At 35.7% G+C, this 10,896-nt stretch overlaps 1 protein-coding gene across 1 annotated transcript in view; it reads right to left on the bottom strand.

Moving 5' to 3' along the window:
• Nucleotides 1-1,185: 1,185 nt before the first annotated feature.
• ALG13 (ALG13, UDP-N-acetylglucosaminyltransferase subunit) overlaps nucleotides 1,186-10,896 on the bottom strand; it is a 128,307-nt gene continuing 118,596 nt past the window's right edge. Inside the window, 3 exon segments of the mRNA XM_006878422.1 lie at nucleotides 1,186-1,704; nucleotides 5,643-5,820; nucleotides 7,677-7,717. Of these exon segments, the coding sequence (XP_006878484.1) occupies nucleotides 1,442-1,704; nucleotides 5,643-5,820; nucleotides 7,677-7,717 (482 nt within the window). The 3' untranslated portion in view covers nucleotides 1,186-1,441.

The raw sequence follows: 10,896 nt of genomic DNA, 5'->3' as shown, positions 1-10,896 counted from the left end.
ATCAAAGCTTGGGAAATCTAGATTTGAGTCACAAGCATAAATAATCTTCAAACAATATTATAGTCAAACTTGGGAAAGGTGAAAACCGTGTAAGGCAGAACCCTTTCAAATAAGGAAAACTAAAATATTTTCCACTAAAACTAAAAATAGAAAACTGCTAAGACTACACTGTCAAAGGCAGAAAAGTAGTGAGACCCAGAAAAATAAGGCAGTCCCATGAAGTTCTCACTTTCATAGGTTTCACTATATTATGGATTTATAACAACCCAACAACACTTAAAACAGCTGCTCGCCAGGTGAGGTATAGTGAAGCATTCATGATAAATTACCCCTTAGAGGAAAACTGTTGAATCCAGAAGATCTTGTGATCCTCACATAGATGAAAGAGAGGCAGCCAAAAGGCTGATGAAATAGATCATAGTCAGTGAAAAGTAAGATCTTGCAGATACATGGTAAGACTAAAAATCCAAGTTGTAGCCAGATACTATAACTATTTGAAGTATTATACAATGCAAAATTAAGCATAGATTAAAGCTTGAAAAGAGGTTTACAGATTTTAAAAGTCAGTAACACAACTTAGAAATTGACATACTCATAGATCTAGAACTAGATACAGTAGTATCCACAGAAATGACTTGAGATTAAATAAACAAGTGGCCCTGCAAACACTCCCCACTAGGTTCATGTTATAAATTCACATTCTTTTGAAACCAGAATGCTAAGGTATAAAAAATATTGAATCAAATGTCTGGTATTCTTTGTTGTCATGAAAAGAAGAAACTCTCAGACATTTAGGTAATTTTAAATGCTCATTTTTATTTACTGCTAACTGTGCAAAGGACACCAATTCAATACTGTGCAGTAAATAGTTACACAAATCCAATTATTAAACAACTGTACATAGTATAAATCTAAAGCTGAGAACCATATTCCTTCAAAACTGATTAACATCATAGTATACACCTCAGACAATTCTTAGGAGACCTGGAGAGGGTTCTCATTTAATGTTAATTTGTCATCCAGAAAACCAAAGATACATGGTTTTGCTGTCTTAATTTCTAGAAGAAATATTACATTATTTCCATTTTGCATGGTTTAATATGTGGTTTCTGAACCAAGGAAACAGTTTGTATGATGTATTGCTTTTATCAAATGGTACCATCAGCTAACACAAGATTTACAAGCTGTCTGACAGATAAACAGGTGAATACAATGTTCAGTGTGGAGTTGTACATTCATCTCAATTTGCTTATCGTAATGAAAAGTACTATTTCTTTATTTTAAAATACTAACTTAAGTCAAAAGACAAAATAACCTTTAAGGCAAATACAACAAGAATCAATCTAAATATATAAATCATCTAAGCACTAACATAAAACACTTAAAAGAAACAAAACAGCCAGAAAAATGGCAGTGCAAGAATACTTCATACTGCGGACTCTTACATATTGTGAGGTACGTAATGAGAAGTTGGAGGAGGTGAAGCAATGTAACCAACTGGTCCAGGATTCATAGCACCATGAATTTGAGAACCACCATATGGTGAACCAACTGGATGCCAGGGGGCAACATAGGAATAATCTGGCACAAAAGGCAGGCAGGAATCAAAACCCGGCAAAGGTGGTTGCCCATAGGGATCTGACATTACTGGATAATATACTGCTCCATGAGGGACAGCTGCAGGGTCAGCATTAGAAAAAGTACCTGAAACAAATAATTCAGATAGCACAATTCATTAAAGAGAACCTTATGCAGCATAAATGGATATATATTTTTTTGTTTTTATTGTGAATTGAGTAATTAGTTTACATGGGGGAACATCAGCGTTTTACACTCTTCATTTGATTGCAATGATTATAATCTCTGTGCATCATCACATTTGCTTCTATTTCCTCTGTTGGTTTTTTTTGGGGGGGTGGGGGGGATATACACAAAATCATTCAGGAATCTATAATTGTTTAAACAACCAAAGGACACATTCTGCAAGCCTGCCCCCTGGCCACCAGCACCTGGCCACCAGCACACACAGCCTTTCTCTTTCCATGAGTCTAGAGTCCTCAGCTGCTCTCTCTCCATGCTCTCATCTCTGGTGTTGCTACTTCTCTGCGTAGGGTCCCACATTCTGCTCATGCTCTTTTCCTTTGATGGTCCTAGCGTTCTCTGTTCCTGGACTGTAAGATTAACTACTCCCCTGTTTTTGTTGCAAAACTTCTACCTATACAGTTGTGACAGTCACAATTAGTCATGATAACAATTATTCACTATTGAATTAAAAGAAGCCTATCCCCCATGTCCTTTCACCAGTCCCATCTAGACAAGATGAAAACGATTCAGTGGGGATTCTACCTCTCCCCCTCCCCCACCCCAACACACACACTCTGAAACTAAACTCCTTCTTGAAAACTTGTAAGCCAGTCACTTCATGCCTTTATAGCCCCCCCTCCCATTTTAGGTAGCCAATGTCTAAATTGCTCATCCCTATTAATCCTGTATACAAAGTGGACAGGATTGATTTTGGATGTGAGGACTCCTTCCCTCTCAGTTGGTGTTTTGAGCTAAAAAAATAAATGGATATTCTTGTAAGTGAAAAAAAATTGATCACAGACTATAGAAAAGATCTCAGTAACTACAACAGGAGTACTTTAGAGATGAACAATAGTGGCTAAAACAGCCTACCAAAAGATATGAAAATCTGCAAATGAAAAAAAGGATTTCAATGTATGTGATGTGTGTCAAATGTAATCTACCTAAAGATCTTTCTGGGATGATTTAGGTACCAATATGCCAAATGCATAAAGCAGCATTCTCTAGATTCCTTCTCAAAACTTATAACTGATCACAATTAAGTTATCCAATAGCTTTCGTAGCATAAGAGTTATCAATCAAATAACCATTTTGTATTACTTCAGCAATTAAAAATCCAGGTGTCTCTATAGTCTGTTCCATACTAAAGAATATTCTGAAAGACAAAACATTAAAGTGTCATCTATGTAGTGTCCTGGTGTAGCACTGAGGATAAGCACTCAACCACAAGTTCTGTTTGAACTACAAGGTTGATGGTTCAAACTCACCAGCTGCTCCTCAGAAACCCTGAAGGGAGTCCTTTTACATCAGAACTGACTCAATGGCAGTTAACAACAACAGCATCATGTAGTGCCATTAAGATTTTAGTATTTTAATTTAATAGCACTTGTTATTACAAATCGGTTTCAGTGTCAATAGATGTTCTTCTGACCTAGTTTGCGGTAGTGAATACATGTATTAAATGAAAAGGACAGTTCAGTACTTGGAATAACTCAGATCAACTTATTCTGTGAAAACTGCCACTGCCCAGTGGTTTACTACAATTAAAAACAGCTCTATAAAAGTACATTGTACATTCAATAAAGTTTAACATTTTAATTTTTACTGCCATGAGCCACACACCACACAAGATTCTATCTATACTGCTAACATTACAAAACCACTAATATGCTTAAGGAGTCCTGATGTGACACTGTAGGATAAACACTGCACTGCTAACCACAAGGTTGGTGGTTCAAACCTACCAGTTGCCTCTGGAAAGCCTATATAGGGTTGTTACAAGTCAAAATCGACTTGACGGGACCTAACAACAACAATATGCTTAGTGAAGAGAAGGGAAAAGAGAAAGTAAACTGACATTCTCATACACATTAGGCACTGCACATTTGTATATTCCATCTCATGTTGGTCTTAGAATAACCATGGAAGGTCAAGTATTTTCTATTTTATAGAAAATCAGGTTTAGAGAAGTTAAGTAACTTAGCCACTATCTTAACCACTAAGTAGCAGTGCTGGACCATAAAGCAGATTTAGTTTGGTTAGTCTGCATCATTGATTCTACACCTTATGCTGATATCTAAGAAGGGTAGTCTAAGGATCCCATTCTAATTTCCCCAAATGCCTCTTGATTTATATCACTCTGTGAACTTAACAGACTTTAGAATACCCATCCTATGTCTAGCACAGTGGTTCTCATGGATCCTTTAACACTCTTAAAAATTAAGGACCCCTTAAAGCTAACAATATTTACCAGATTACAAATGAAACCAACTTAAAAATGTTTATTTACTAATTCATTTAAAATTGAGCATACTATGTGAAGACACAATTTTAATGAATGTTTTCCAATTTAAAAAAATGCGAAATAGCAGTGTTTTACACTTGTGCTTAATAATGTAAATGTATGGCTTAAAAATGTATGGCTTAATAAAAGACAGCTATATGCTCTTGTATTTCTGCATTAATCTGTTAAGATATGTTCTTTTGGTTGAAGTACATGGAGAAAATATGGCTCATACAGACAGACAGGTAGTTGGGAAAGATAGAAATTGTTCAAAAATAGCCTTTTCAGATAATTGTAGATTACTTTGATACCATACCCAAATCAGAAAAATGGCAGTTTCTTAAGGGTCAGTAACAATTTGGACTTTTCATATTCTGCTATAACTCAAATCCAATGTTCTAATTTGGATACTGATTAGATCTTTACAAAATCATATATGTGTACTATCATATGCTAGTAATTGGGAAATCATGCAGATGTCCCAAATATGGAGTGTATTATACAACATAAATCACATTTCTTATTATTTCCTTGGCTACATTACTAGTGAGTCTTCATGTATAATGAGCACTGGAGTGCTACCTGCAAGGCCACCAGTCGCTTTCAGAAACCCTATACAGGGTTGCTATGAGTTGGAACCGACTACACAGCATACAACAACATGTTATTCGAGATGTTTTAAGCATTGGAAAGCTGTCAAGCTCACAGTTCTGAATACAAATTTTCCAAAACTCTAATTTTTATTTGAAAGTTTGAATTTTATTTTTGACGGTAAAAACTCTGGAGTTTTTCTTGAAGTGACTTAATCTTTTCATTTGTTAAAATATCTGCCAGATCCCCAAGTCTGATTAGCCATACTTGTCTATCATTCTTTCAAATAAAAACAATGTTTCAAGAAAAAAGTCAGCTAGTTCAGACTGTTAAGAGATTTACACTTTCCTTTAACTTAATCATTATACCCTTAAGTTAGTCATTATTCTTCATTTATCATGCAGAAGTGCTTTCCACATACGTCACACTTTGTCAAACAGTATGAAAGGTAACTAATAAAAATGAAAGATTTAGTAAAATTGTGAATGTCTATATTGGAAAAAAACCCATGCATTCTTCTATCACAAGTAAGTGGCACACTGGCTAATAGTGCAGTTGGGTGCTGCTGCCCTGATTTGTGCAACACCAGTGCAAATATCAACAAAGTAAAAGGGAAAATAAAACCTCATTACTATTTAGAATACTTTTGGATTCAAGAACCCCTTTAAAAGTGTCTCAAAGACCCCCCACGGGTCTGTAGAGCATACTCCGAGAACTGCAAAGCTAGAATATAGATTTAATAAAACAGCTGAAGAAGGCTCTTACTAAATTGTTGTTGTTATTAAGTGCCATCAAACTGGTTCCGATCGATAGTGACCCTGGATAGGGTTTCCAAGGAGTGGCTGGTGAGCTTGAACCACTGACCTTGCAGTTCAAAACTTTGCAGTTGAGCACATTAACTCACAGTGCCACACACAACAAAATCCAATAGTCTTTCTTGCAGTCAATCTCATTATACACTCACCATTTGCTGATGCTTCTGCCTGTGTGCCATCTGCTCGTCCCGCCTCGCTGTAAAACTGAGGAATGGTTTGATCTACCAGAGGAGGTGCCTCAGCAAAGACTGGGTAATTCTCTACATGGAGTTGCTGCTGCATCTGTGGCACATAGACCATGGAGTGCCAGTAGTTGTGATGATAGCACTTGAGTAAGACGGGGGAAAAAAAAACAAACAAGTTTACTGTACCTATTCAGAAAGTGAGGGACCCTGGTAACTCAGTAGTTGTTTGGCTGCTAACCAAAGGTCATCAGCACGAACCCATGAGAGAAAGATGTGGCTGTCAGCTTCCATAAACATTTCAGCCTAGGAAACCCTAGGGAGCAGCTCTACTCTACTCTGTCTTATAAGGTTGCTATGAGTGGAAAGCAACTTGATGGCAATGAGTTTGGTTTGCTTTTATTCTTTAAGTTATTATAGTTCTGGACTAAAACAATTTAGCCATGATTTTCAGGTATGGCAAAAATGACTTCCTTTAACAATATGTCAGTTAGACATTCTGTTCTCTAGCTTTTAAGATCTTTTGCAGCATCTATTTCTCGTATTTGGACCTAGACATTCTTTTAAGAAAATTAAAAATGTACTCAAAGATCTGCATATAAAGATGTCTTTTTTTAAAATGGGGAAAAAAGGAATCTAGTGTTCAACAACAGGAAACTGGCTGAATGAATTATGATATATCCATAATGGAACACTAAAAAGGCAGTAAAAAGCACATGCTTATTAAGTTAAAATATTACAAAATATATAGTATAATCCATATTTTATAAGCAATAATAAGCTATAAGAAAATATATCAACATATTCAGTGGTTTTAAAGGTGATTTTGCTTTTTTTATACTTTATTATTTCTGAAATGTTTTATAAAGAACACTTCCTTATTGCTAATGTGAAAAAACGTATTACAGTATCTGTTCTTCATTTCCTGGTATTCTGAAGATATAAAAAGGCCAGAGAATACTCAAATGACTCTACTATATAGAATACATTGCAGTTTCCTTTCTATATGTGACTATAATAAACATAAATAAAGGGGCAGATAGTTTTATTTTTTAAGCTTTTTTAAACTCTTGAAACAATATTTAGAAAACAATATTCTCGAGAACAAAAATCCACCTGACTACTCTTAATTTAGAAATTTGTTCCAACTGGGGAAAGAGTATTCTGGCAATGATATGTCCACGGATGTAGGAAAATTAGAATCTGGGAACGTAAGCTAATTGGTGCATTACCCAGAAGATTATTAGTAATTAACTGTTGTTGTTAAGTGCCACCAAGTTGGTCCCAACTCACGGCAACCCTGTATAGGGTTTCCAAGGAGCAGCTGGTGTCTTTTATTTACCAATTCTAAAATATATAATTTATTCTCAGTAAATATGCCATCTTGGTATATCAGAAGTGAGTTTCAAGGAGAAAATGATCCCTGAAGAAGAAAATGAGCTCCCATCTTACAATCAAGATATCTTTCAGTGATATTAAAGACATTTGTCAGTAATAACCTCTATGACTCAGAATTATGTTGAAAACTGGTGTTTGCCAGATACCTATGAATGCGTAAATGTTTTTAAAAATAATAGATCTTTCTAAATATTTTTGAATTAGTCTGATTACTTTTCACATAAAATGCACAATAAGAAATAAAGAATATTTAAGTAAGGAAGATAAATACTCCATTTTTACTTTAAGATAGAAAACACAGGGAACAGTTGGCATATAATGTTAAACATGGAGGCTAATATAATAAAGGTTAATACATGCCGAGGTTGGGCTGCTTAGACCCTAACACCCACTCTACTTAATTTAACAGATAACTGGCCTATATTGTCTTTGGAAAGATCTTATTTGACAGATATAAAAATTTTAGGCCCCTTAACAATATCCAACTCAGAACTAGGATCCTCAAACGATATTCTGGGTTTATAATGTTCAAGAATCTGATTATCATGATCAGTTTATATTTTCAATACAGAGCTTATCAAGAAAGTTAAAATTAATTCATACCTGCAATCCCAGATTGAAATAGTACTGCAAAACTTTTGTATCTAAAGTTAAAATAAAAAAAAAATAGTGACTAGATGACATAAGCAATTAGAACTATCACTTGAGTCTTATTCTCTTTGAGCAATAAGGTAGATATCAATGCAGTCTTCTCAAACTGACATCACTCTCAATTCTACCTTAAATGTAAAAAACCATTTACTTACCCTTATAAGCAAGATCATTTTGTAACTCAAAATTTAATTGTCAGATACTATTCTTAATGGAGTCCTGTTGTGGTGCTGTGGGTTAATGTGCTAGACTCTGCAAAGTCAGTTTGAACTGTAAGGTTGGTGGCTCAAGCTCACCTTGGAAACCCTCTAGAGGGTTGCTATGGGTTGGAACCGACTCGATGGCATTTAACAACAACAACATTCTTAATATAAAGCCAGATGTTACCTAAATTGTCTCAAGACAAACTGTAATGCAAATCTTACATAAGGAATCATATTGGACTTCAATAATTTAGAGTAAATACACATTACAAACTAATTAGCTACTAATGTTGAGATTATTGATGTGGGCTGAGACAACTAGCACAGTATGAAACAATTCACTTTGCTTTTATTTAACCTAAAACACAATCATTAAAATTATAAATAGAACAGGTAATGAACAAAGAATTAAAAACTTGTTATATCCTGAGGGGATACAAGTTCTCCAGAAAGTAAAGAACTTAATTAAAATATTTGTAAATGGACTCAATGTAAGAAGAAGAGATATCCCTAACATTCTAACAAATCTCTAACTGTACTTTTCTCTGACTGACCTGGGACTCACGTATATTCTTATTTATAACATAATACAATCTGAGTTTCACTAAATTTTAAATGAACTCTCAGAAAATCCCTCAAGTCAGAGACTCCCTATATATATAAATATATCTATGACCACTGTTAAATTGAGCTAACAAACAAGAAAGGTAATTGTTGTTAAGTGCCGTGGAGTCGATTCTAACCCATGGCGACCCTGCATAGGGTTTCCAAGGAGCAGCTGGTGAGCTTGAACCGCTGACCATGCAGTTCAAATGGCTTTGCAGTCTGGCACATTTACCCACAGCGCTCCACCAGGACTCCAAGAAAGGTAATGGCAGAAGTAAATTCATAAGTGGCAAGGAATTCACATAAAAAGGTGTACTAGATTGTCCACAACAGTAAAAAAAAAAAACAAAAAACAAAACAAAACAAAACAAAAAAATATATATATATATATAAACGCCCATCAACAGATATGATGATGGACATTTGCATTTTCATACTTGTCTATGAATATATAAATGTGGTATATCCATACAATGGAATAGGGCTATTAGTTACCATTAAATTAACTCTCACTCGATGGTGATCATATGTATAACAGAACAAAATATTGCCCAGTCCAGTGCCATCTTTACTGTTGGTAGATGAGTCCATTCTTATGTTTACAACGGAATACTATTCAGCCATAAAACAGAAATGAAGTACTGATACATGCTACAACATAGATAACCCTTGAAAACATTGTTAAGTCAAATAAACTAGTCATGAAAGACCACACATTATATGATTTCATTTACATGAAATGTTCAGAATAAGCAAATACATAAAGACAGAAGTAGATTACTGTTTAGCAGGGTTAGAAGGAGGGTGGATGGGGACTAACTGCTAAAAGGCACAGGGTGATAAAAATGTTCTGAAATCATATAGTAGTGGCAGTTATTAATACCTGAAAATATACTAAATACCACTGAATTGTATACTCTAAATAATGTGCTGGACTCCAAAGTCGGTTGGAACCGCAAAGAAGGCAGTTCAACCTCACCAGCTGCTCTTTGGAAACCCTGTACAGAGTCGCTATGAGTCGGAACCAACTCGACAGTGCTTAACCAAAAGCTGCTTAAAAAAAAGGGGGAATAGATCAGGACTATGAGAACTCAAAGATAACAGCGAAATGAAATATGTAGCTGTGGCAAAACGAAAATGATGGGAGTTTGAAGATACATCCGGATAGGGATACAATTTGAGAAGTATCACTGTATTAGCAAGGGCTTATGAGTGAAAACCAGTCAGTCATGCTGCAAGCACTACCAGACTCCCAGACATGAACACACAACCACCCGGTTCACGAGCTCCACTCAGGCTCCACCTATCTTCTTTTGATGCTTTCTGTATCATTCAATCATTTTCCCAGAGAATCCTTCAATAATGCAAGTTGAGGCTTGAATTTTTTTCTTCAGTTTCCTCAGCTTGAAAAATGCTGAGTGTGCTCTTGCCTTTTGATTTGCTAACTCCAGATCTTTGCACATTTCCTTATAATAATTGACTTTGTTGAGCTGACCTTTGGAATTTTCTGTTCAGCTTTTGTACCTCCTAATTTCTTCCATTTGTTTTAGCATCTCTATGCTGGAGAACAAGTTTGAGAGTCTCTTCTAACATCCACTTTGGTCTCTTCCTTCTTTGTCTTCTTAATGACCTTTTGCTTTCTTCGTGTTATCCCACAACTCTTCTGGTCATTGGTCTTTAGTGTCTAATGTATCAAATCTGTTCTTCGGATGATCTCTAAATTCAGTTGGCATCTATTTAAGGCCATATTTTGGCTCTCATGGACTTGTTCTCATTTTCTTCAGCTTCAGTCTGAATTTGCATAGGAGAATTTCTGCCCCTGGCCTTGTTTGGACTGATGATCTGGAGCTTTTCTACCATCTCTTTCTGCAGATGTAGTCAATTTGATTTCTGTGTATTCCATCTGGTGAAGTATGTTTGGTTTAGTACCACCAAACTGGTTCTGAATCATAGCAACCCTGTATAAGGTTTCCAAGGAGCAGCCTGTGGGTTTGAACCACCAACTTTACAGTTAGAAGACCAGTGCTTATATTATAGCACCACACCAGGACTTCAAAATTTATGTAAAGATAAAATGAAATCCAAATCAAATTCCCAGGTGGCTTTTTAACGAGGCAAAAGCTGCCAATCAAATGGTATTGAAAATGGCCTATAATACTGAAAATGATCTTTCAAATATTGGGTAATTTCTGTTGTTGTTGTTGTTGTTAAGTGCCATCGAGTCGGGTCCGACCCATAGCGACCCTGTACAGGGTTTCCGAGGGTGTTGTAAATCTTTACGGGAGTAGAAAGCCTCATCTTTCTCCCGCGGAGCGACTGGTAGTTTCGAACCACTGACCTTAAGGTTCGCAGCCCGATTCGTA

This window comes from Chrysochloris asiatica, unplaced genomic scaffold (genome assembly GCF_000296735.1).
Source record: "Chrysochloris asiatica unplaced genomic scaffold, ChrAsi1.0 scaffold00231, whole genome shotgun sequence".
NCBI classification, from domain to species: domain Eukaryota; kingdom Metazoa; phylum Chordata; class Mammalia; order Afrosoricida; family Chrysochloridae; genus Chrysochloris; species Chrysochloris asiatica.
The sequence above is the reverse complement of the archived record's forward strand: the minus strand, read 5'-3'. Positions and strand labels throughout refer to the sequence as shown.